Source organism: Eschrichtius robustus, chromosome 20, assembly GCF_028021215.1.
Source record: "Eschrichtius robustus isolate mEscRob2 chromosome 20, mEscRob2.pri, whole genome shotgun sequence".
Lineage (NCBI taxonomy): Eukaryota > Metazoa > Chordata > Mammalia > Artiodactyla > Eschrichtiidae > Eschrichtius > Eschrichtius robustus.
In genome coordinates, this window is record NC_090843.1 from 50,526,768 (window position 1) to 50,554,199 (window position 27,432).

The following is a 27,432-nucleotide window of genomic DNA, read 5'->3' on the forward strand; positions in this document are numbered from 1 at the left end:
GTTAAATAGACTTAGAACAGTACCTGGCACTTAATAAGTGCTATAAAAGTAGTAAGGGAAGGCCTTACAGAGGAAGTAGAACTTAGTGAAGCTAGAAGACAATAGGAACTCCTATGAACTTTGTGATGCAAACAAAGTGTGCCAAGCCAACTACCAACAGGTGGCATTAACAAGTACTCATCACAAACAAATGGACTTTCATAATGGTCTGTCAGTAACAAACCTAGCCTAATTATAGAAAGATTTTTTTGTCTTAATAAGATGTGAACTGTTAATGAGGAATGGGTTGTCAACCTCAGTACCTCATATTCCCTTACGTGGTCTCCTCTTACCAGAAAATATATTCTATGTACAACTCGCTAGCAGCTCCAAGCCTTCCATCCAGCCTGCATTCACACTATATCTTTCTTACTACTTTTTCTTTTTCCATTACCTTAACCAAACCTTTCTTATTAATTAGAAAGATAAGACCTAATCTCCTCCTTCAACCTACAGTCCCAGAACCACTCCCCTTGTTATGCCCTAAAGCAGTAGTCACATCTCCTAGTAGTAGTCCCTTCCTGACTGCACAAAGATTACCTTGGCCTTAGTGTACTAGCAAATCCTGAGGTTGTTTTAAAAGAACTGTTTAAAGTTCCAGCTTACAGTTGGAATTTTTTTCCCTCTGCTTTGAAGAGAGTCACTATAGTCAGAGCAACTTATTCACACCAGCTCTTTGAAACGTGTGTTTCAGGTGAAGCCAAAGAAAGTCTAAAGCTAGACTCTAGTCTTTAAACCTCTATTACAAAATAAATATACCTCTAAAACTTCCCAGCTGGTGGGAATGAAATGCTGTCAGGCTTCCCAACTAATAGAGGGTAATAATGAATAACAACAAAGCCATACATAAATAACCCCATTATCATTCTCTTGAACTGGTTAACCTTCTGATTATTAGCCTCTTGACATACTTAATTCAGGTATGAGAGTTTAGGGACGCTTGTAGGACTATTTATTTGATCTTTTTGTCCTATCCCACTGTTCTGACTTTATTTCTATTTTTTAAGGTTGGTGGACACCAGGGAGGCATGTGTTACATGCCCGGAGGTTTCAGAAGCCACTAAATATATCAGACCTGCCTTAATTGGAGGATATGGGGAAGCAGTGGGGCTCTTAGCCACTTCATAGACCAGCTGAGTCTCCAGCTACCAACTCAATTTATTTGAGAGCAGTACTTCAGGGAACTTAATAGACCTACAGTGCACTAGCACAAATCTGTATTTTAGCCGGAGTACAATTTATTTATGTACTACTTATTATATTGGTTTTCTCTCTGTATAATATATGAATGTCATTATTAAAAATTAAGAGCACTGAATTGTTGGTGATAGGTTTAATAATTATGTGTTTTATTGACAGTTTTCCTCTTACTGCTACATCACTTAGAGGTGGCAAGAGAACCCAGATGGTAGATAATAGGATTAGGTTGAAGTGGCATTTTTCCAAAGGAAATATGATATGCATGAGCCAAGCAGAGTTTTGTTTCATGTGTGTGTTGTTTTAGATATGTGGAATACTAATCAGTTAGGGGAAACCAGTATGATAGCTAATTTTTACCACCCTGAGCTCAGACTGAGAAACTCTTCAGGTTACTAGAAGCTCTTTACCAAAACCAGGAGTCCCCTGTGTGGAGGTCTCACAGAGATTAACACTTTTAATTGCTCCCTTGAGTTTCCAATCTGTCCAAAACCAACCCTCGTTCTTTCTCAAAAGTAATACGCAGTATGTGCCCTGTAGAAAACTTTTCTTGGTCTAAGAAAAGGGTTTTTGTCCTCTTATGAAGGAATGTGACTATCACGAATGGACATACTGTTTTTTGGTGCCAAGAAAACTAATACATGAGACCCCATTAATAAGAAGTGAATATAATTTTCCTTTTCAGCAGTGATATCCTTTTGAGATTCTGATCTTTCTTCTTAAGATCAGTACCTTAAAAGAGCTTTTTAAATTGGTTGCCTGTTTTGTGTGTGTTCGTTTTTTTTTTTTTACTTATTTCCTTTGGCTTTTTCTTAGGGTGGGGGGGAGGGATGTTAGGAGGAGATAAGAACATAGTCACATGTGTTCTTCCCATAACAATGGTGCTGATGGTAGCAGCAGCTTCCACGTAATCACTGTTCCCTATGTGCCAGGCATTTATATGTGATTCACATACAACATCTAAACCCGGCAGTAACCCTGTGTAGTAGGTATCGTTGTGCCTCTTTGTTTTTTTTTATTTTCGTTGTGCCTCTTTTGTAGAAGTAAAAACAAACTCAGAGAAGTTATTTAACTTGCCTAATGTTACCAAGCTAGTAAGTGACGGAGTCAAGATTCTAACCTGGTCTTTGATTCCAGAGCCTACACCACACTGCCTAAACCCGTTAAACTCCTCATTTTAAAAATATGCTCTCTTCTTAAGTAGAATTATTTTGTTCACCTTTTTTGAGGTTTCATCTTTTGAAAGACAGAGCACAGGTCAAGAACAAAAGCTGGGATTTAGCAGCAACTCCTCTGTGTACCAGCTATGACCTCTGGCTAGTTCCTTCACCTCTCTAAACCTCTTCGCTTATTTGTGTAATGGGAATCTTAATAGGACTTACTTAGAGTAATTAGGGGTAGATGAGGCAAATTAAGTTTAAGCTGGAAGTGTGACACATAGAAAACTCTCAATAAATATCAGCTATTTTTCTTTTTTGATCAAGTTTCTGTGGCTGTGTACATTAAAATCTTTTTGCTTCCTTCTTGTTTTCTCTACCTGATTTTTACACATCAGTCTCAGGCTTCTTCTAATATCTTGAACGTTGCCTTGCATTCATCCATCTTTTTTCTCTGTTTTGTCATTGAGTTAGCATGCTCTTTACACCCACTTGGTACCTAGTCAGTATTTATTGATGCTAATGATGGTGGTTAAACAAAGATGCTGTTGGCACCAGTCCTGCAGCCTCTGAGACTGCCTGAGTAATCATGACTCCTAAAAACAGAAAAGGACTCAATCATCTTACTCATAATTGAAGGTCAGAATTTGATGTCAGCATTTGTTTCTGTGGTGATTATGTAGCTTTTTCTGCAGAATTACTTGACAGTTGGAGTAGTCAGGCTTTCTGGCATGAGGCTGATTATCATGCATTCTTAAATTACTTCCTAAAATAGATGCAGCATCATAAAGGTGGGTTAAACAAATATTGATTGTAGTACAGATTTGTTTTAATTGGAGCAAGAGGTCAGGGGAGGCTTACATTGAGGGGTAGTTGACTGCCAGGCTCTATCCATCTACATTAGTTAGTTCCCTAGTCATCTTGCCCATAATCCTTTTTTGCGTCAAAGAAAACTGTACAAAACTGTTTTTAATCCTAAACACTCCTCCCTTTTCTCTGCCTTTCTGGTATCTCTAATACATTCCTACCTCATTTCTTTGATTGATCCTCAGAAGATTTCTTATTTTTGCTTTTTCCTGCTTCAACCTCCGTTCTCCATGAACGCATTTTATTCCTCAGCAACCTTTGTGGGAATCTAGCAGGGTGTCCTGCATATTATATTTGGGCTCTATGCACTAACAACTCAACTCTTGACACTGATGTGCATTATTCTAAAGAACATCATATCAGTAAGGTTGAATTTATAACTCATTAATGGTGACATGCTTCCATAATTTCAAAATCCAGATTTTTTTTAATAAAAGAAGGAAAGAATGGGAAAAAAATTTTAATAAAAAAATAAAAACTTTGTGCAAGAAAAAGAAGATTGTAACCAAAAGCGAAATTAATACCCCATCTGTGGCAGATTTCATTTAGTAGAAAGTAGAGACTTGTTTATTTCTTACCATATCTAATGTAATATAATATATAAACTTATATTTTCAATTTAGATCTCCCACCAAAGCCTGTCCTATATTTCCAGCAATCTCTAGTTCAGAGTTTTTTGTGGTTCAGTTTTTTTTCTTTTTTTCCCATTTTCTTCTCAAGGACTACTAGCCCAACCCTCTACCCCACCACACACAAAAAGTTAGCTGGGAATTCTTTATATGTACACAGACGTGCGCACACGTGAATCTTTAAAATTCTCCTTATCTGTTTAAAAAAAAATAGGGAATATGAAGCTATGCAAGTAAGCATACATGATTCATAGGTACAGGAAAATGTTTATTGAATTGTCAATTTTAGCTTTGTAATTTGACTAAGAAGGGTGGAAGGGGACTTCCCTGGCAGTCCAGTGGTTAAGACTCCACCCTTCCAATGCAGGGGGCGTGGGTTTGATACCTGGTCAGGGAATTAAGATCCCACATACCACACGGAGTGGCCAAAAATAAATTTAAAAAGAAAAAGAAACAAAAGGGTGAAAGGAATAAGACTTGAAGGAAGTAACTCAGGAGGTAGAAAGAGACAGAGGCAAAGAAAGTTTAAGGTAGAAAAACTTGCCTCTATGATTTTTTTTTTTAACCTTTGTATTATTTTTCAGTTGCTGGCAAAAGGAGTATCATTATTTAGCCTGTCCACCTGACATTCCTTCACCCCCAGCCTAGATCTGTTGCATGGGAGGAGTTCCAGGTTGTTATGAGGATTAAATGAGGTGAACTATGTTAAAAGTGGCACATAGTAGGCTCAAAAATATTTTTCACCAAACTGAGATCATCCTTCAGCAAACAGCGGGATTGCTTCTTATTTGAGGTTGTGGCCTACTAGTAACAGAACTAAGACTACAGATCCTAGAAGAAATTAATAAGAGTACCTGTGTGGATTTGGGCAGTTACTTTAGACATCTTCGGATTCAGTTCCTTCCAAAAGGAAAGACTAAAACTCAAAAAGAGAACAAGTAGTCTCTAGAATAACCTACCACTTGTGCTGTGAGAACTCATAGAGATAATTTGTGTAAAGTGCTTAGAAAGTGCCTGGCACATAGAGAAAGCTCAATAAGTGTTAGTTGCTTTTATTTTTGTTATTTCTCATGTGTTTTTAAAAAAGTCTTAAGGTGAACCATTTTAGGAAACCTAAGGCAAGTATGTATGTGTTTTTATAGATACAGGCAAATTGCCAATTAGAATGTGCATCTAATTAGAAGTTCAGTAGGAGCTGAAGAAATCTTGATGGTTTCTCACATGTTTAACTAAAGGTTTAAATCTCTGTAGTTATTGGAATTTAGCAATTCTAATAATTTAGAGATTTATCTTTTTAGAAGAATATTTCTTGTTTGTGCTACTTTGTTTCTCTTAACTCCTGTTGGCTGTGTGATGGCAAATCTGGCGTATTCAATCCCAAAGCAGTGCCTAAGGGGCTTTATGAGATTAACAGCCATAACACTTGTGATCTTTGAGTGAATCTGTTGTAATTGCTTGTTTAATTGTCCATCTCCCTTGGTGGGCTATGAACTCAGTGACATCAGTGACGTTCTTTTTTTTTTTTATAAATTTATTTATTTATTTTTGGCTGTGTTGGGTCTTCGTTTCTGTGCAAGGGCTTTCTCCAGTTGCGGCGAGCGGGGGCCACTCTTCATCGCGGTGCGTGGGCCTCTCACTGTCGCGGCCTCTCCCATTGCGGAGCACAGGCTCCAGATGTGCAGGCTCAGTAGTTGTGGCTCACGGGCCTAGCTGCTCCGCGGCATGTGGGATCTTCCCGGACCGGGGCACGAACCCGTGTCCCCTGCATTGGCAGGCGGATTCCTAACCACTGCGCCACCAGGGAAGCCCAGTGACATTCTTATAGACCATCAAATTTCCAGTGTCTAGAACAGTGTCTGGCACATGCTGCTGTTGAGAATATTTGTTAAAGAACGAAGAGAGTGACTTCCCATTTGAAGACACATGGCAAGGGAGGGATTCTGAAAGCCACATCATGTAATGCAGTACTGATTTTCTGATTTTTGCTTGGAACCTGGTTTTTGCAACATGCAAATAATGTCAGTCTTATGGATTTCATTTTCTCTCTTGATAGTAAACAGAGTGAGGCAAAATTTCATGGAAAGGGTTAGTCTTCGGAATCATGGCCATCTGGGTTTGAATCCGAGCTCTGTGTCAGCAGCTTAACCTGTCCCAGCCTCGATGTGCTCATATCTTAATAGAAATAGTTACAAATTAGGTATTGTAAGTGAGGATTAAATGAGATGACATATAAAGTGGCACATAAGTAGCTTCAACAGAAAGTTAGCTTCCTTTCTCCTTTTCTTCTCCTCATAGCGCATAATTAAAAGTAATTCAGCTATTCTTTATTTCAAAGTAATCTGCATGTTGTGGTGACATTTGGTTAAGAAATGGGAATAGTAGGCAAGCTGCTATGGGAAGCAGCTTGGTGGGGTAGAGAGAGCACTAGACTGAGTCGGGACTGAATGTGACCTTGGGTAAATCACTTAACCTCTCTAGCTGAAGTTTGTGTTTCTCTTAAGTGATATTCCCCATTGACTAATAATTGAGAAAGCAGCAAAGGGACTATTTTCTACCCTGTTATATATAAAGAAGCTTCTGAAATGTCAGTATTACCAAAACAAAAAACCACACACAATTAACTCTTTAAAACAACACAGAAACGTTTGTGTCTCTTGGGCACCTGAGGCATCAAGAGCTGCCATCCCCCCCTGCCCCCACCCTTGCATTTGTAATTGTTAATTTGCATCATTCGTTTTTCTGAAGCAAATCAGAACATTTTGAAATCCATATTTCATGGAGCTACTTAACTAATTGCTGCAATCAGCAGCAATTTATTTTATAGCAGCGCTGTTCAGATCGCTCTGAGGTTGGCATACCATGCACAGTGTGTTTTTTACAACCATATTTTTAATGATGAGTTTTAATAAGGGAAAATGGTTAATCTGCTGATATTCTCCTGAAAGTCCTAACTTTGGTCCTGTGTTTTACCTTTACCCAATGCTAACTTAAAAGGCCACAGCGAAGTCATTGACCCAGTGGGTGCACCGGCTGTCGGAGAGGCTGTCCCATTTAGAAGGACCGGGAGAGGGAAAGTGCACCCTGTTTTTCTTCTTGTTTGGAGACCCTCATTCAATTACTCAGAAACAATAATCAGATAGCTGCTGTTCAAGTTAATGGCACCTCTGAGTCCCTGTCAAGAGAGCTTTATTTAATGTGCAACAGACCTGGAGTGATGCAGGTGCCTTTTCAGGCCCTCATTTAATTTAAGCTGCTTTAGTTGGCATGGCAACTAGTTGAGACATCTGGGAGACATTATGCTAGGGATTGAGACTTCAGAGGATTTCTGCTAGAGCAAAGCAGAAACCTTATCATAAAGTGGTGTGTGTTGCTTCTAAATTTCTGCAGCTATATTGTTAAATCTCCAAATTCAGGAATTGTATTTTCCAGAGAAATAAAATTTTTTAAGGTTGGCCTGGTCTTTGGCTTGTTTTCTGTGAAGAAAAAAATGCTCTATTCGTGAGGTGAAAAATATTCATTTCAACCCTGAAGAATTTACTTTGCTAAACTAAAGCTTGACAGAACTTACTCTGTGCAGAGTGGCTGTTTTAATCACTTTGTAAAAATCATACATTTAAATTTTCTCAGACTTTTATGTTTAAAAGATATTAGAGGAGGGGAAAGCATCTCTGCACAAAGGTAAACAAAATGGTCAAGGTAGACAGGGCTGTATGTGGTTTTGCCCTGGACTTTCTGGTTAAATTAAGAGTTTATTAACCTACCCTCATTTTTTTTTAACCCAGCATGTCATCTTCTCAAGAAGCAGAGATATGAAAGTAGCACTCTTCTAAACTCTTCTTTCTTAAATATTATAACAGGAGATTGAATGAAAGGTTTTTTAAATTCACAGATCCTGAGGACAGTAACATAGTAATCTAGTTATTTGCGCTTAGCAGAGGGAATACCTGCTGGTTTATATTTTCTAAGAAACTGTGCACATATGTATGGGCTCTTAGTATAGAAGAATTGACTTACCATTTGAAATCATGTTTTATATTCATTTTGAATGCCTTGTTTTTCAGGGTTTTTTTAGATATCTGGTAATACTTTGCTCTGTGTTAGGTTGAACAATGTGAAATTACTATTTTTGTTGGTCAAAATGGTCAAACATTGTCAGTTCAAATCCAACAGGTCTAGGATGTGAACAACACCCTGATCTGAAAACATATGTTTCGTAATGCTAAGTGAAACATAAGAATTTTTTCTGAAATTAGTAATTATTTATAAAATATCTGACTAGAACAGTACCCATTCCAGCCAATGTTTTGCTTTTCCCTTTTCTTTGAAAATGTAGTCACTGTTAGAAGAAAGCATATGACATTATTTCATACTTATTCTCTGTTTTTGGCTTTTGTATCAATTCGTTCCTTTTATAAGTCAAAGCAAGATTTTTCAAGTGCCAGCACTGTGAATTCAACCTGATAACTTGAAAACTAAGATGTTTTCTGTCTGCTGTTTGCATGCATACCAACTGTCACCAGTAACAGTAAAGATTCTAGAATCGCAGCTTGGCTGCCTGTTTTATAGATAAGTGAGGCAGAATAGAATCTAACCTGCTCTTCACTTCCATGCAAGAACTTTTCAATCCTGGCAGGAAGTAAAAATTGTCAATAAACTCAGAAGACATGGCTGACATCCCATACAGATGAGTACTCTCTTTAGGAATTTTTTTTCCCTGAGTAAAACTGCAAGTTGATAGTACTTAATACAGGGATAGCAGTTGTGAAGTTTTTCTGGTTTTGTTCTGTTGTTCTGTCTTGGTTTTTTTCCTGTGTAATGTTCTTTTGTTTTCGTCCCTTGAGATTTCTGGAACCAACTCAAGAATATTAGGACTTCTGATTAAGGGTTAATGGTGCAAATAGAAGTTTTTTCCTGTCTCTATCCTATGATTAAGATTTCCTAGTGGGAAAAATTTTTAGTATATACAAGAGGGTTAATATCCTTAATATGTAAGGCACTGTTACAAATAAATTATCACCCCAGTAGAAAACTGAGTAAAGAAACAAGTCTCTCTCTCACTCTTCCTCTCTTTTTCCCTCTCTCATACTCACACATATATATGGCCAATAAACGTGTAAACAGTTTTCAATCTGAAAACACAGTTGATTGAACACAAATCTTTACTGCCAGTTCTTCCTGCAGCCCCCCTAAAATGTCAGTAAAGGGTTAGGAACTCAAACTAGAAGAGGCAGAAACCTCTGCTGGCAGTAATGAGAACCCAGAAACAAGTTCTTGCTGAGAACATCAGAGCAGCTCAGGGTTTGGAGGCATCAAGTATCTCAGAAAGTAGGGATGCAGGTAGGCCTAAACACAGAATTGGTTGCAAGCCTGTGTAAGAAGTAGTAAGATGTTCAAATGTTCAGATCGTCTCCTATTCCGCAGGAGACCATATAATGCTTTATTCCCTGGAGGCAGCATGAGCGGAGCTGTGGTGTCTTTGGCCCCATCCCCACTTATTATACAGAACACTGGCAACCTGGCCTATGCCCTCCAAGACAGAAGTTTGGAGGGCTCTTCTCTAGAGAAACTGATTAACCAGAGAGAGGATCTATACGTAATTGAGGATCCTTCGTGAAACAAAATTAAAGCTCTATGCTGCCGCCCCCCCCCACACACACACACAAAGCTACATTACAGTCAAAACAGTAATAACCTAAAGGCCGATTGATAGGGGATTGCTTAAGTCATGACATATTACATAAATTGGAATACTATTTAAGCACTTTTTTTTTTTTTGAGGGGGGTTGCTGTGTTGGGTCTTCATTGCTGCGTACGGGCTTTCTCTAGTTGCAGCAAGCGGGGGCTACTCTTCATTGCGGTGCGCGGGCTTCTCATTGCGGTGGCTTCTCTTATTGCGGAGCATGGGCTCTAGGCACGCGAGCTTCAGTAGTTGTGGCTTGCGGGCTCTAGAGCACAGGCTCAGTAGTTGTGGCGCACGGGCTTAGTTGCTCCGTGGCATCTGGGATCTTCCCGGACCAGGGCTCGAACCTGTGTCCCCTGCATTGGCAGGCAGATTCTTAACCACTGCGCCACCAGGGAAGTCCCTATTTAAGCACTTTAAATGATATAAAAGAATTGTATACCATGGAAAGATATTCACAAGATATTTTAAATTAAAAAATATATATGTATGTGTGTGTGTATATATATATATAATATGATCTACTTTGTCACGATAATTCCACTACAAGGAATATATCACTAGGAAATAATCAGATTCACATAAAGCTACATATGTAGGATATTTATCTCATGGTTATTTAAAATAGTTTAAAAAATTAGAAATAACTTGGATTTTCAACAATGACAGATGGGTTAAATGAATTATAAATATATCCATACATTAGAACCCTCTACAGTAATAAAAATTCTGCAAGAAAACAGGCAGCAAAGCCATGTGTATGCTATAATCCCAGTTTTAAATATACATACAGGTATGCATACACAACATTTACATGAAGATATTATAGGTTAATTCAAAGAGGTAGGATTCTATGTAGTTTTTATACTCTTTGGCTTCTTTGTATTTCCCTAGTTCTGTGATGAATTTTTTTTTTTTTAACTATTTCGGAAAATTTTTAAAAATACCCAAAAGGAGAGACAATAGTATAATATCTATCATATACACAATACCCAGCTTCAGCAATTACTAATCATTTTGCCAGTCTCATTTCCTTTTTATTGAGAGGAGGGGGAAAAGAGAGCTGTATTATTTTAAAGTAGATCCCAACTATCACATTATTTTACCTAAAAAATACTTAAATATGCATTTCTAACTGGTAAGGGCCTTAAAAACATAACCGTCATAACCTAATAAAATTAGCTAATTCCTTACTATCCCCTAGTTGCCTCAAAGATCTCTTTTTTTAATCAGGTTTGTTTGAATCAGGATCTAAACAAAGTACATACATTGCATTTGGTTATTATATCTCTTGAGACTTTTTATCCCAAACATTCCTCCCTTCCCTTCCCCTCACAACCCCCTCCTTTCTTTTTTTCTTTCTTTCTCTTTCTCTCTTTCTTCCTTCCTTCCTTCCCGCCTTCCTTTCTCTCTCTCTTTCTTTCTCCCTCCCTCCCTTTCTTTCTTTCTTTCTCATTGATTTTTTGGAGATATTTTTCCTGGAGAATGATCCACATTGTGTGTTTAGCTGATTGCGTCCTCATGATGTCTTTTTATTTCCCATATTTCTAGTAAACTGATAATTAGAACTAGAAGATTGATTATATTGTGTTCTTTTGTTTGTTTTTTGTGGGGTTTTTTTAATTTATTTATTTTTATTTTTGGCTGTGTTGGGTCTTCATTGCTGTGCGTGGGCCTTAGGTGCGCAGGCTTCAATAGATGTGGCACATGGGCTCTGCAGCCGTGGCCCGCAGGCTCTAGAGCACAGGCTCAGTAGTTGTGGCGCACGGGCCCAGTTGCTCCATGGCATGTGGGATCTTCCCGGACCAGGGCTCAAACCTGCGTCCCCTGCACCGGCAGGCGGATTCTCAACCACCGTGCCGCCAGGGAAGCCCGATTATATTGTTTTTTAAGACATGAATATTTTCCAGGCAGTGGTGTGTATATCACAGGGACATAATGTCTTGTCCCACAATAAGTGCTGCTAAGATTGAGTGGTGGATTGAGTTGATGTGGGTCTCATTCCTTTGAAGTGGTTTTAGCAACCATTGATAATTGGTACATTAGATCCATGGTGTCACAGAGGTTGCAAAACAGTGATTTTTTTTCCCCTAATCTATCATTACTTCTGTATTTATTAGCTGAAATTCTTCTATAAAGAACGCTGATCATTTAGTATATTTTATTAGAGTTTTAAAAACTATAACTCAAAAGAAAAGAAGGTAAAATTCTAAATTGTGTAGGGCCATTGAAACAATTTAAACATAGTCAATTTCACTATTATGTAACCTTAGGCAGGTTACTTGCCTTCTGTTAGCCTCAATTTTCTCGTCTGTAATTGGGGATACCACTACCTATCTTGTAGGATTGCCATGGAAATTAGATGAGATGATATATTTAAAATACTTAATGGAGTGGCTAATACCTAGTAGGTGCTCAATATATATTCATTCATTCAACAGACATTTACAGGGGACTTACTATATGTAGGCATTGTTTCTTCTGAGACTTTTGGATAGACTTGTGAACAATACAGAGAAAAAACCCTTGCCCTCATGGAGAAGGATTGGAGAGACAAACAATAGATGTAATAAGTAAATTATGTAGGATAAGTTCTAAAGGAAAAAAGAAAAAGTAGGGCTGTGCGAGGGGGTAGCAATTGGACGAGGAATGCAGGACACATTATTAGAGTAGTCAAAGTTGGCCTCAATCGAAAGATAAAAGTGAAGCAAAGACACAAAGGAGGTGAAAGAGTTAGCCAAGTAGATGTCTGGGGAAGCACAGTCCAGGCAGAGAAAAAGGAAAGGCCTAAGGTTAGTATGTGTCTAGCATTTTCAGAGAACAGCAAAGAGGAAAGTGACAGGAGGTTAGAGAAGGAAGAAAGCCAGATCATTTATGGCCCTGCAAGGACATTTTAAGGACTTTGACTTTTCCTCTATATGAAATGGGAAGGTTTTGCAGGAAAGTGACATAATCTGTCTTTCGTTCTAAAGCATCTAAAAAATCTAAAAAATAAGATGAATTGATGAATGGAAAGGGCCATGGATAAATGTGCACTGAAGCAAATATGACAAAACGTTAAGTGTAAATCTAAGTGGTAGGCATATATATGGTGATCGCTGTTTAATTCTTTCAAGTTTTCTGTGTGTTTGGAAATTTTTATAAGAAAAAAATTTTTTTAACTATTAAGAAGATAACTAAATCTAACCTTGATAATAATATTGCAATTTAACGGATGTGTATCATCTTACGGAAAGATTCTAACATGTCACTGAAAACTCCTATAAGGAAATTCTACATGCCAAATCTCATTTCCTCACTAACCTTCATTATGAAGTAGAATATATTTCTTTGGAGAGAGCCTGGTTAATAAAACCTAACATAAAAATTAAACCTAAGAGTATAAAAACCTTAAAATTGCATTTTCTATATAATAAAGTGACTCAATATACAGACAAGATATAACAGTGAAAAATGTATTCTGGCTACTGTGTTTTAGAAATCTAGGGGTCTTGGGCCAGGGTGGTAAGAGTGGACATGATAAGAAGTGCTCTAATTCTGTGGCTAAGTTTTGAAAGAACCAATAGGATTGGAGGCAGAGTGAGAGAGGGATCAAGGTTGACTCCAAGGTCTGTGGTTTGTGGTGTGACCAACTTGCTGGAAAAATAGGGGTTTTCTGTGGGAAAGCCTGCCACCTACAAAGTGTGTGGTGGGGGAAAGATAGAGAATACATCTTGGACATGTTAGTTCGAGCTGTCAATTAGACATCCCGTGGAGATGATGAGTAGACAGTTTGATAGACAAGGCTGGACTTAAGGAAAGAAGATTAACTAGAGATACAAAGTTGGGAGTCATCAGCATGGATGTTATTTAAAGTCATGGGACTGGACCCCATTACCCTAGAGAGTGAATATTGAAAGAGAAGAGGACCAGGGACTTCCCTGGCGGTCCAGTAGTTAGAACTCTGTGCTTTCACTGCCAAGGGCCCAGGTTCAATCCCTCGTTGGGGAACTAAGATCCCGAAAGCCGTGCTGCATGACCGAAAAAAGAGAGAGAGAAGAGGACCAAGCCTCTTGGGGCATTTCAAGAGGGGCATTTCAACATTAAGTGCTTGGGAAAGAGCACCAACAAAGGAGGACTGAGAAGAAAGAACCAGAGAGGGAGAAGGAAAGTCACAGTTGGGTGTCCTGCTAGGCAGTTGAAGAAAATGTCTCAAGGAGGAGGGCGTTTCCAACTGTGGTGTGTCGAGTGTTGTCAGTTATTCTCCCTTACTCCCCAAGTTGTCCCTTTTCCTACCTGTTTTTGCTACAACATTAAATGAGAAGTGTTTTTAAATCCTTCTCCCCAAATAATCACTTACTACAAGAGACTTTTTAAAGCTCATAGGGTAAGATACAAAGCCTAACATCACTTTTTGAAAATTTAAGTTTTGAAGGCAGATTCCTTCTCGTCTTTATTTTTATAAGCCCAGCATTTACCCTTAAAACAAGCATGTAAATGCTAAAACAAGAACCCCAGGACCTCTTAGTTCATTTATAGCTAATGGTAAGCACCCTAAGACTACAGCCTCCATAATATCTTTCTGGAAGAAGAATTTTAGGATCTGAGGAACTATGTAAGAAAGCAAAATAACTGACATTTTTTGTCTTGCCGTTCCCAGCTTTCAGATGCACAGGGCCAGGGAAGCCTTACTGTTTAACTCCGAATGTGAAACTGACTTTTACAAGGTGTCAAAAGAATTTGAATCCTGGTAGGAGCCTCCTAAAGTCAAAGGCCCTCTCCCCTTGTCTTAAGGAAGCTTATATTATTTAAATCATAAAACTCACCCAGACTTTTAAGGAGTTCTTAACTGCAGGCAGAGTAAGACACGAATCTTTCCTTTTCTAGATAAAGCAAAAGGTGATGCCTTCACAAGAGTCCTGAATTCCCATCTCCATTGCTCCCTGTGCCCCAGCCTTTGATCATCTGCCTTGTGTTGATTGAGCAAAACCCTGAGGGTATAACAGAGTGCAAAGCATGGGAAGCTTAAAATTTAGTAAGGGAAGTATAAATGTATAAAAAGTTAAATAATGAATTCAGTTGTGAAGATTGTAGAGAGATTTGGATTTGAACTAACCATTTTGCATATTTTTAGGAGTACCATACTTTATTAAAGTAACTTAAGCCACAGTTGATAGGTAGGTTGTCATCTTTTCCATTGGTGCCATGGTGGCCTAGGGTGAGACCAACAACCCTCTCTTGGGGTTCAAAGAACACTCCAGTAACATGTCTGAATAGACCCTCAGACTGGTCTTCACACTCTTCCTGGCCCAGCTGTCGTTGAAAATATTTACCCTTATTTTTCTCTTTTATAATGTTAATTATAGTGAAGTCACTTGGTTGTTTACTTCTGCTAACTTTTTAAAATTCTTTAGTTTTGGCAGTGTTTTATCTCGTGAGGGCTGGAATTGTCACCTCTTTCATGCTGTCTAGAAGCTTTCTTTCCCTAAGCTTTTTCCAGCCTTAAGAACAGAAGTTATTTAGGCCTGGTACCTACTTTGCAGGGATTGGGGGCTGAATTCTCAGAACTTTCCTTAACTTGAAACCTCAAGATATGTTGTCACAGAATTGATGCAGAGTGACCTACATAAAATTATCGTCTCTCCTCAACCACTCAGCTCAGATCATGTCAAAGTTTTTCTTTATCAGATTTTGCGAGGTAAGATTTTCTTTATGAAGAAAAAGGTAGTGTCACTGTATAAATGAAATGTTTTGCTTTTCATTTGAACTAATCTGACCTTCCAAGGCTTACTTCTTCCCTAACAACTTCTTTCTTTTGACCAAGGTATATTTAATAATTTCTATACTTGATGTTAATTAAGAGGCTTTTAAGGGTAGCCAAGTGGTTCTTATTTTCAGTGATGGAAGAGAAGGCCCTATCTAATTCATTAGGTAGCCGAGGGGGTTAATATAGGGAGGTAAATAAGCAAGATGGTTTGTCAAACAGGAATGCTTTGTCACAAAGTTTCCACTAAACAGCCTTTAGTAGGAGTGTGTGGCTGGCATCAGATGACTAAATTGAAAAGGAACTGTGTTCCCTATGGATAACATACATTCTTCAAGCCAGCAGTAGGTGGGCCTGGCCTGAGTGTTGGCAGGCATGCCTGAGTTCAACTCTAGAAAAGCAAAATGACTCTTCAAGCATGGAGGAGACTGATAGAAACAGCCAGCTAACTAATTCTCTAGGCTGGCTCATTAAAGAGCACTGACTTGACAGAAAAGTGATTTGGGCTGACATTGTTGGAGCTTCCTCTGGCCATCAGGTGTGTCCTTCAGAATTTTGCTCTTACAAATGGAGAGTTGTTTAAAACTGAAACAGTTTTCTTACCTAGTAAAATACTTTTTTTCTCCCACGGGATTCAAAGAATTAAGACATTCTTTATAAAAATTGACAAGCATCTGCCAAAAGAATTAAAGCACATACACAGTGTTAAAGCTAGAAAGTTCACCTTCTATAGATTTGTTGATATTTGGGGATGGGGGTGGGGTGGGGGTAGAGGGGAGATATTGGATATTGGATCTTTTTCTCACACTTGTAAAAAAAATGGGATTTGCTATATTTTATTCAGAAGACTCAGCCTCGAAGCTGTGATCTTGAGCAGTGCTAAAGCCTACAGTCTTTCAAGATGTCAAAAATATTTTTAAAGTAATTACCCTCTTGATTCTTAGTGGTGGAGAATACTACCAACAAACCTGGGCAAGTTTCTGAATTTTTGTCTCATCAATGAAGATCTGTCCTGGGAAAGGCTCCCTGCTGGTTGATGGGAACTATTTTGTGGGAGCAGCTCACAATCACGGGTTGAGAGTATCAATAGCAGAGCTCCAGTAGCCACACTTGTGAACAATTCAGGGTTACTGGTCTGGTCAGCCTTAACTCCAGTGCTTGGAACGCTTGTCTATATACTTAAACCTAAATAATCTTTCGAATTATGGACATTATCTCTAGACTGTTCAAACCTTTGATGACATTTTATTTTACTGTAGCAAAATTATAGTTTTTTGAGGTAGGACTAAGTCAAGCTTTTAATAATGTTCATTATGCAGTTATTTAGAGAACAATTTAAAATACTGTACTCTTGTCTCTATGGTTTTCCCCAAATCATTGGTTGAGTAAAAGGAATTAAGTATCTGCAGTTAAATCTGTTTGTTGTTTCAGGTTTGAAATATCTCCATTCAGCTGGCATTTTACATCGAGACATTAAGCCAGGGAATCTCCTTGTGAACAGCAACTGTGTTCTAAAGGTAGCTTTTCAGTTTATTTAAACATGTAAGAAAAAATTGGAACGTCAAGGCATGTTTAAGAACATGTTTTTGTGAAAGAAATGGTTAAATTTATTTTCATCACTTTACCAAAAATTAAAGAACCCAGTGTTCTCTAGCAATAATATCTAGCAATATCACTAGTCATGGACATAGTAACTAACCTGTAGTCTTGGCTCATGGTTTCTTCGTGATATTTTGCACATGTTTTGGAAACATTGGAATTGGAATTGCAGTGTGACTAGAAATAAGAATAGAGAAGGTGATTTCTTTTCAGATTGTTCCCTTATAAAGGAAGTGTATATCAGAAGAAAGATTGGAAGACCAGTAAGCTTCTACTTACGTAAGAATCAAGTGTGGCTTTTAAGAAGACTGTCTATGTTTTTGCACAGCTAACATTTTTATATGCTGTGTGACTGAGGCAGCAAAGTAGGGAAGTAGAAACATTTAAAAGTGAAAATACTAAGCCAGGAAAGGGTCAAATGTATTTCCACGGTATACAGTAGCCAATTCTCAGTTATCCCTCTGAAAGGGTATTGATTACAGGATTTATTATGGTTAGCAGCCCGCAAATCTCAAGATGTCAATTTCAGTTTTTTATTCTTACCCCAGTACCATCCCCACCCCATTGTCTTTTGTTAGAGTGGCTCACAAATAGCAGAATCCACATGTGTACATATACCCTACCCCTAATAGAGATGTGTATTAGCAGAACTCCTAAATAGTGAGGAGCCCACCATATTTTTCCCTATCATAGAAATTAGAGATAAGGGCCTTCCTAGAGCTGAGTCATCTCTGTGTAAGCAAATTAAAATTCCTTTTATTTTATGAGTGGCTAAAGTATTATATGGTGCTTCAGTCTACAGTAAATATTCTTAACATTTCAACTGATATATTTGAAAAAGAAAAGAACTGTTTATAAGTGTTGTCTTATTTTAAACATAATCAAGACTGTCATTAGTACTTAGCTTGTTGGCAGTTAAACTAAACCTTAAAACCAAGTATATAAATGAATTTCACTTTTATCTTAAATGCTTTCTTTAAACTGCGGGCCAGTTTTCTTCAAAAGCTGATGTGTTATACTGCTTTTGAATAAAAAATTTCCCTTCACTCTATCCTTGAAGAACTCTGTTCCTGTTTTAACTCTAGAAAGATTTAAAACACCTATTTTTCATATCTTCCCTGAAAACAACTAATATTGTAGTTCATTCTTTTGTTGTTTCCACAGAAAATTAATTGTCCCAAAAACCACTGAAGTAAATATTCCTTCTATAGGTCATTGAGTTCATTCCCCTGCCACCTTTTCACTTTTTAAAAAGAGCTGTAGGGACTTCCCTGGTGGTCCCAGTGATTAAGACGCCACGCCCCCAGTGCAGGGGGCCTGGGTTCAATCCCTGGTCAGGGAACTAGATCCTGCACGTGGCAACTAAGACCCGGCGCAGCTAAATAAATAAATATTTTTAAATAAAAATAAAAAAATAAGAAGAGCTGTAACCTATCCCCATAAGCTATTTTAATTCTTAAAAAAAAAAAATTAAGAACGTTATAGTCAGGGACTTCCCTGGTGGTGCAGTGGTTAAGAATCCGCCTGCCAATGCAGGGGACACGGGTTCGAGCCCTGGTCCAGGAAGATCCCACATGCCGTGGAGCAACTAAGCCCGTGCACCACAACTGTTGAGCCTGCGCTCTAGAGCCCACGAGCTACAACTACTGAGCCTGCGTGCTGCAACTGCTGAAGCCCGTGCACCTAGAGCCCATGCTCCACAACAAGAGAAGCCACTGCAGTGAGAAGCCCGCGCACAGCAATGAAGACCCAGCACAGCCAAAAATAAATAAGTAAAGATCTTATAAATAAATAAATAAATAAATCCTGTTTTGGTTTTTTTTGTTTTTTTTTTTTTAAACCTTATAGTCAGGAATTCTTTGTCCTATTCAGACCAAATCACTTTATGACAATTTAAGCCAGTTTCTTCTTATTTCAGTTTCTGGTTGGAGAACTTCACAAAGCATTTGTGTAGAATCTGTCATGCTTGATGCCATTAACTGCTTGCAGTCCATTTTCCAAATCGTTATGGTATTGTAACCTCTGGCTACATGAATGAGTAACTAAAAGAAAATGTCATTTATGAATAAACAACATACGGATCAGAACAAATTGAAATTTTGCTCTGTTCCTTTAACTTGTCTTAGCAGCCTACTTTTAAAAGCCAGAGTAGAGTGCCAGTCTACTGATGCTAATTCTCTCTTTTCAAATGTAAAAATGCATAGAAAATAATTATGATAAAACATTTTTTTTAAATTAACATCCTTTCAGATTGTGAATATATTTTGTTTACTGTTAGGCACAAAACAGATAATTTTGCTGGAAATCGCAATATCTTTTTGGTTATCTGACCATATAAGCTTCTTACTTTGAATTTAGCCTGTCTTCCAGATAAATTGCCAAAAATGATTCCAGATCTGTTTTATAAGAGAAAACATTTTCTGCTGGGTAGGTGGTTGGTTTTTTTTGTTTTGTTTTGTTTTGTTTTAGTATAAATACAAGAAAAATAAAGTGGATTTAAGTTCTTTCCTTTAGTTTTATTTTGTTTTAAAAGATATCCTAAAATTTTTTGGCCAAGTAATAGAGCGTTTAAATATTATGTGTTATTTGAACACTGGCCTTTGGGAGGATTTGATAAACAACATATGCCTTTTTTTCCTTTTTGGTATAGTTTTTTCTGTGTGGTCTGGAAATTTACTTTCATTTTTAAGTTTTAAAGATGTTGGCTTTATACTTCTTCATCCCCACATACAAACATGAATTCATTTGATGTGACCAGACATAATACATTCAAGATAAAAAGAGAGGATTGCCAAAAATTAGGGGTAAAATTTGTTTTCTTTAAAGCAGTGGTTTTCAAATTTTTTTAAGCCTCCAGACCCTTTTTTCAAATGAAATATTACGCTGGGACCTCAACTTAGAAGACAGATAAAAAGTGTTATTTTGTCCCTTATAATATTGGCTCAGAGTTAATCAGTGAGAACACTGGAGCTTAGATGGTCATTCCTCTCTTATCCTGAGTGCTCCCAGTTTTTGTTTTGGTTGCCCAGTATCAAGAAAATCTTAATTCCTGAAAATAAGCAGAAGTTGCTGGTGGTAGCACTGCTGCTATTTACTAACAGCTCACCTTGCAACCTCCGAATATTTTTCACTTAAACAGAAAGAGCAAGAAAAGATTTATTCCTAGGTCTGTATGTAAATTAACCAGTCTTTCTCATTTACCATTATGTCTCCAAGTTCTAGCATACTGTCTAAAATATAACAGGCGCTCAATTAATTAAATGTTTATGGTGTGAAGAAATGAAGGAACCTGTTAGCATTGGTATTCTACAGTGTGCTACATTTTGACATATTCACACATTTGAGTGTGTATTTTAAATAGATACATGTGAAGTTTAGGTTAAATGTTTACGGAACTCCTGAAGTACCTCCTCAGAACTGGATTCAGCAGGACTCCGTTTGAAACCCGTAGCTTTAAAGAAATTTTACCATATATATTCCATTGAGATAGTGAACACATGGGAATTTCCTCCAGTCCAGTGGTTAGGACGTGGCGCTTTCACTGCCGGGGCCCCAGGTTCCATCTCTGGTCGGGGGAGCCAAGATCCTGCAAGCCATGTGGTGCGGCCAAAAACAAACAAACAAAAAAAAGATAGTGAACATAGTTAGCTCAGGAGGTCTTCAAGATTTTCCTTGTAATATCTTCCTCCATAAGCCAGCCTTGAGAATAAATTAGCTTGATTTGTTCATTAAACCTAGAAGTATGCATTCAGCTGCTTTTTGTTTGTTTAGTTAGTTACAATTGAAAACAGATAAACAGTGAAAAGCATATCTTTATAATACATCATTTTGTATAGAAATATGGAAGTTTGAGACTTTTCTTCCCTTTCATCCAAATAAGATCAAATTATATTGACACAAATATACTCTACCTATATCATTGAAAACTTTTCAAAGTTCAGACAGAGGTCTATCAAGATTTTAGTTTTTTGTTATTTTGTTTTACTTTTTCACTTGTAAATATATTTGTTTGACAATATTTTTGATAATCTTTTCTATTTAGATTTGTGATTTTGGATTGGCCAGAGTGGAAGAATTAGATGAATCCCGTCACATGACTCAGGAAGTTGTTACTCAGTATTATCGGGCTCCGGAAATCCTGATGGGCAGCCGTCATTACAGCAATGCTATTGACATCTGGTCTGTCGGATGTATCTTTGCAGAACTACTAGGACGAAGAATACTGTTTCAGGCACAGAGTCCCATTCAGCAGGTATGATTTCACTTGAGGCTTTAGGAGCTTTTCAATTCTGTTACAGATTTAAAGGAAAAACCATCTTGCACACATGTCTTGGGCTTATTCATTGTACTGTCTAAATTGCTTTCAGCAAATTCAAGTTCACTTAAAATTCAGAAAGTTATGAAGTTGAAGATTACAGAGAGATTGATTTTGCAACTTACAAGCCTATTAGAGGGAATGTTGACTTTATTACACGCACTGATGCATGGCAGCAGACTCCGATGTAACAGTTTGCACAGGTGTAATCTTCAGTGGTCAGAGGGCCTCTGTTCTTTCTAACTGAATGGATCTGACATGAAAATGTATTTGGTGACTTAATGTACTTACACTTTGTGCTTAGAATATAAATTTTAAGTGTTGACTTCTTTATGAACATTTAGAAACCCTTTCTAACCTTTATTGAGCTAAAATATTTAAATGTGGCAGAGAACATCAGGAGCTGATTAAACTGTAGCTTTAGGAAACCGTTCATGATATTATACTTTAACTGTCTGTCTTTATAGCTAATTCATTACTACCCATGTTTTCTTTGGGGTAATTGCTAAGTATTTTTTATTCATAAATTTTAACAATATTGTTTGCGTGAGAATAACGTAACAATGATGAGTCAGGCCGTAGAATCAAATTGGTGGGTTCAAATCCTAGCTCCGCCATTTGCTATCTATCAAATCTTGGGCAAGTTAAACTGTTCCTGAGGATTGTTTTGCAGATTAAATGAAGTGGTAAAGCTGAAAGTAAGGCCTGGGGTCTAGTAAGCACTTAGGCAATGTTAGCAGTTATGTTGGTGGTCGTGGTGTGCCAGGGTGTGAGGGATACAGCCATAAATAAGACAAAGCTTTGTGAAACTTTCACATGAGATAGAAAATAAGTATACCAATAAATATCCCAAGTAATGATAAATTCTATGAAGAAAAAATTAAACCAGGTTAGGGATAGAGAATGATGATGGAGCAGAGCAGTGCTAAAGGACTCTTTGAAGGGTAACATTTGAGGAGTGACCCAAGTGAAATGAGGGAGCAAGATACCGGGAAGAATTATTCCAGGAAAAGGGACAACCAGAAGGTGCCTGGACAGAGGTGAGGCCAGGAGCATACCTGGGACAAAAGGGACAACCAGTATAACAAAGCCCTTTGAGGCAGGAACAAGTGTGGCGTGTTGGAGGGATGGCTTGATTAAGGAAAAGTATGTAAGAGATGAGGTCACAGAGAAAGAGCCTGACCATGGAGACCTGATAAGGACTTTGGATTTTATTCGATCCAAAGTGTGATGGAAAGCTCTCTGTTTTTGAGCAAGGGTTTTGAGCAAGGGAGTGTTAAGATTTGATTGATCACGTTTTAAAAGATCACCCTAACTATTGTGTATCTTTGTAAATAATTCATGCACTTGACCAAAAGTGAAATTATTTCCTTTATGCTCTATCTACCAAGAATTGTTAACTGATACATTAGAAACTATATATGCTCTGATCAACATTTATATTTATTTCTGTGCTATACATTCAGTCTTTTTGTTTAAGTTTACATCTTTAAAAATTGATCCTGGTGATAAAAAATTATCATATATAATCCAATGTTGGATACTATTGATAATATTTACTTTACTATTCAATTTCTTTGGAAGGTAGAGTTTAACAGACTTACCTGTAAGATGATATGTCATATCTGGACATAAGCTGCCATACAGAAAAGCTTAAGTAAAAATTAAGATGTTGTTCAAATACTATATATTGAACAAGGATCTTGGGTTGCTGCTGAAAAGAATGTACAAAGGAAAGTGTGAAGCAACTGGAACGGGATTCAAATATCTCATTTTCTAGAGAAATAACATAGGTCTTGAGTTTGCCAGTCTGATGTAGCCGCTGAAGTCTCCTTCACATCTATCAGTCATCAGTGTATTTTGGAGTGAGAAATCAAGATCTAAAATGAAAAAAGAGTCTAACTTCTAAATGGAAGTAGATATTTTCTGTAGCATTTTCTCTTTTATCTTCGAGAAATAAATACCCTATGTACTGTAGTACCAGCAGACTTCATAAAAATGTTTCTCATCCATAGGTCTGACCCATTTTAGACAACTTTCTCAATATTTCCATTTGTTTTCATGAGCCAGTCATTTCCTTCGGCCTTCAGTGTAGTTGTTAGAGGTCCAAAAGTATCGCCGACACACTTTTCCCAAAGAGCTTTTATATAGAGATCTTTTATTCTGTGCAAAACAAGCTACTTGAGAATCTCCATTATCCTGGAGGGCAGTGATACTGATGGCTACCCCATAGCTTAGTTAAGTGCGGAAAGTAGTGCTTTGTATTTGGCAACCCCAGAACCAGGAAAATAAGTATTCTCTGGATAAGAATTTTCCATCCTGGCGGAATTAGAATGAAATGTTATTGCTAATTGGGTTATGAAATTAGAACAATCATAGCACTAAAGAAAATTGTTAAGGTAGTTTGCTACCTCCAAAGACTTGTTTGTGAGAAGACCATTTTTATTGGTCTCCTTTATTGTGCACAGCTAATTAGGTGTGGCCTTATGCGGTGTCATAGTTTTCTAAATCACACGGTTTTTCGCCAGTATAAGAGATTTCTAGCATAACTAGAATGTAAAGGGTCTGCACTGGCCCAAACTTAGCTTTTATTTCAGGTGTGAATGTTCTGAGTATTTACTAAATCACAGCTGCCTGGTTTGGAGTAGCTCCTTGATGAGCCTGAATCCGTTTGAAGCATCAGAATCCATTGATTAACTGTTTGAACAGAATAGTCATTAGCCATCACTGAGAGAGCAGTTCGTTTCTACAAGGATCATAGAGGCTGCGGTATCAAGACACGGGGCAGGCAGATGCAGACCCTAAATTACTATAGCCTTAGAATGCCATGCTTGCCAAAATTATTTTCTCTATTTGTATCTTATGGATTGCTAATAAACATTTATCTGTTTTTTTTTTTAAAAAAAAGGCCAGAAAGTGAAAGTAGAGGCTCCTACCAGTTAATCTGGAACTTGCCTTAATGTTCTTTTCCTCCGAATTTGATCCTCATCTCTAACGCTGTGATTGAAGAGTAATGAAATGTTGTTTCCATGAGCTCACTATCCATCTGTACTTCGTGTTTCCTCATAGTTGGATTTGATCACAGATCTCTTGGGCACACCATCACTGGAAGCAATGAGGACAGCTTGTGAAGGTGCTAAGGCACACATACTCAGGGGTCCTCATAAACAGGTAAGAGGAGAAGAAGGGCTCTGTATCTGGTAACCATCTGTTTGGGCAGAGTTTTCTTCCAACAGAATAATGAAATGAGAATTTTTAAACAAAAGCATTACTTGTAGGTTTTATTAATTTTTTTATGTCATGGCCATAAGTAAGAAAATGTTCAAATATTTGTCAAACCCAATAGAATATAGTAATTCCCAATGCTATAGGAAATAGTAAATATTTTTGTAGCACCTTTGCTAATAAATGACCCCTGGCTTTTGTCTCCTGGTTTTTGATGTGTGCGGGAAAAGTTACTGGGGGTGGAGCTTTGACCTCAGTACCATAACCTAGTGCATGTATACTCAAGATATCCTTTCCACATACTGAGCCGAAATACCTGGTATCTCTTATTCCAGCCAGGAATGTGAAGCTGTTTCTATTGCACTCTTGCCACTAACACAGAATCAGTTGTGAATGTTGTTAGAAAAGAAGTATGAAGAGAGATTGCCAGATTTGCACTGATCAATATTACTTGCAACCAGCCAAGTCACTGCTGAGAAAGACAAGATGGTTATTATCTCCACCCTGTCGATTTAGCAGCATTTTTTAGAAGCACTTTCCTAATCTCCTTTGGACAAAACAGCTTAATGATGTGAAGAGTGAGTAAGGGGAATACTTTTCCTAGGAACAACAAACCGAAACAGAAGAGAGAAGGCTTGAACAGGAAGACTCGGCAACTAATTTTCCTGGGCTTTGCCTTGCTTTCTTTTAAACTGGGCATTTAGATGATCTGATTGATCATTAGAAGATCTGGTTGATCTAATTGATAGACCACATGACAGACTGAGTTTGACAGTCCTCTCAAATTACCTGCCAGACATTTGGTCAAGGCCTTACCTTTCCCTTGTGGTTCCCTCTCTGTGATTCTAGTGACTCCGGAGCTTCCATTTTCACAGGCAAAAAGGGCAATGGGTAAAGTGTGTTACCTTCTAAAACCAGCCCGAACTAGTAAATGTAGATTTACTACTAGAGATGTAGGTGCTGGTATTTTAGATAGCCCCCTGCTGGTTATGTCCTTCTGTTGCATTTAGTTTAGAAGTATAGAATCATTTGGGCCCTAACTCCCTTAGAAGAGCACAGTAAGTCTTAACCTAGAGGAAGGTTCTATATAAATAGAAAGAACTAACAAGATCTGTTATGTTCAGTTTACTGGCCAGTATAGGGAATATTAAACTAATTTATCAATACCTGGCGCATATACCTTCAAAGCAGTTTTTTAAAATTTTGTTTGTATATATGCAAGTAATATGTGAGTACATGTAAAATAAAAATTTTACAGAGAGTTAGTCATCCATAGCTACCCCCACGCCATCCTAGTCTCCTCTGGATTAATTTTAGAGTGTCTTTCCAGACATATTTTTCTATGCATTTATTTACATAATTTGTACAAACAGAAATATGTACTATTATTTGTTGGGACTTTATAAAAAATATATATATACAGAAGGAGAACCTTATTGGCTATCTTCTTAAAGTCACAGATTACTGCCTCAAATTAATATACTTGTGTTGGTTAAGATACGTACTTGCATGTGGCATCAGTCAGGACTCTTTCCACTGAGACAGTTAAAACTGACTTAAGCAAAAAAGGGAACTTACTGGCTCATATAACTGAAAAGTCTTGAGCTTCCACTGACTTCAGGCTCTGCTGGATTCAGGTAGTCAAGTGATGTTTCATGCCAGGAATCTGACTCTCTTCTGTTCTGTTTTCCTATGTGGTGGCTTCATTTTCAGACAGGCTTTCCCCCGTGTGTTTGCAAAAATGGAACCAGTAGTCCAGCCCTGCGTTCTATTAGCATATCAATCCTCAGGAAAGAGCTTTCCCAAATAGCCATAAAAATATTTGGAAGGTCTCTGATTCCATTAGGAATGTATTTGGTTATGAGTAATAGAAAACCTTGCTTACAATGGTTTAAAGAAATAGAAGTTTATTATTTTCCTCATATCATGAAGTCCCAGAGGTAGGCAGTCTGGTGATGGCATAGCAGCTCAATTATGTCATAGAGGATTTAGTTTTTTCCTTTCTCTCTGCTCTGCCATCTTTAGAATATTGACTTCATAGTCTCTTGCCTATTGCCTCATGGTCACAAAATGACTGTAGCTTGTCCAGAAATCATATCCATATTCAAAGGAAAAAAATGGAGGAAAGAGGGAGAACTAGCACTATCTGTTCCTTTTATCGGGAAAGCAGAAGTTTTCCCAGAAGCCTGCCTAGCAAACCTTTGCTTATATGTCGTTGTCCAGAACTATGTGATATGTGGCCTCCGAGATGGCAAGAGAAGCTAAAAAAAAGTGGGTCTTTTCTATCCCAGTTAATAAAGGTAGATAGGGATAAACAGATTGGAGGTGTGTGTTAGTTTATCCATTCCATTGTATGTTCCTGACCTGTATTAACTGTGTGCCCATCCTGGAACCAGTCGTGGTGCTCAGGGGAATATACCATATGATTGGCCAGGCGTGGGTCAGGTGCCCATCCTTGGAGTTCAGAGATTGAAATCAAGCCCAGCCAAACCACTTGATTTGAGAGTGAGAAAGGGAGTGGTTCCCTTAAAGTCAGGAAACAGGGGCAGTCAGGGGGGCAGACAAGAACACTATATGGCATTTTTAATTTATTATCTCTTTTCCACAACTCAAAATCTTAGCTGCCATGGCCCAGGGATCTATTAAAGCAGATACTTGTTGAGGCACCGCCGTTTTGATAGGGTTGAAAAGTCTCTTATCAGCCCTTAGTCCCTTTGTTCATCTCTTATAAGGTTTAGATCTTCATCATTCCTCAGATTGTTCTCAGCTAATTGTGTCAGAAATAGGTAAAATATTTTCATTGAGGTGAAAATGGTCCTGTCCCCTGACAGGGACCTTATCTTACAGTTAAGGGACTCAGAGTATGGTAGAGAGTTCATTCAATTCAAACTTCTTATGTTTCAGTTGGGGGTTTCTTTTGTATAACCCCAAGAATGCTTACTAGAGTGCACCGCGCATGGTGCAACTCAATTAACGCTGCT

At 37.8% G+C, this 27,432-nt stretch overlaps 1 protein-coding gene across 4 annotated transcripts in view; it reads left to right on the plus strand.

Moving 5' to 3' along the window:
- Positions 1 to 27,432, plus strand: part of NLK (nemo like kinase) — a 147,170-nt gene that overhangs the window by 106,406 nt on the left and 13,332 nt on the right. For all 4 annotated transcript variants that reach the window (XR_011071970.1, XR_011071971.1, XM_068531114.1 and 1 more), the window contains exons 4-7: positions 15,140 to 15,246; positions 16,744 to 16,829; positions 20,954 to 21,163; positions 24,296 to 24,397. Coding sequence is in view for 2 of the 4 variants with exons in the window: in XM_068531114.1 (XP_068387215.1) it covers positions 15,140 to 15,246; positions 16,744 to 16,829; positions 20,954 to 21,163; positions 24,296 to 24,397 (505 nt within the window). In the remaining 2 variants the exon portion in view is untranslated. The remainder of the gene's footprint in view (positions 1 to 15,139; positions 15,247 to 16,743; positions 16,830 to 20,953; positions 21,164 to 24,295; positions 24,398 to 27,432) is intronic.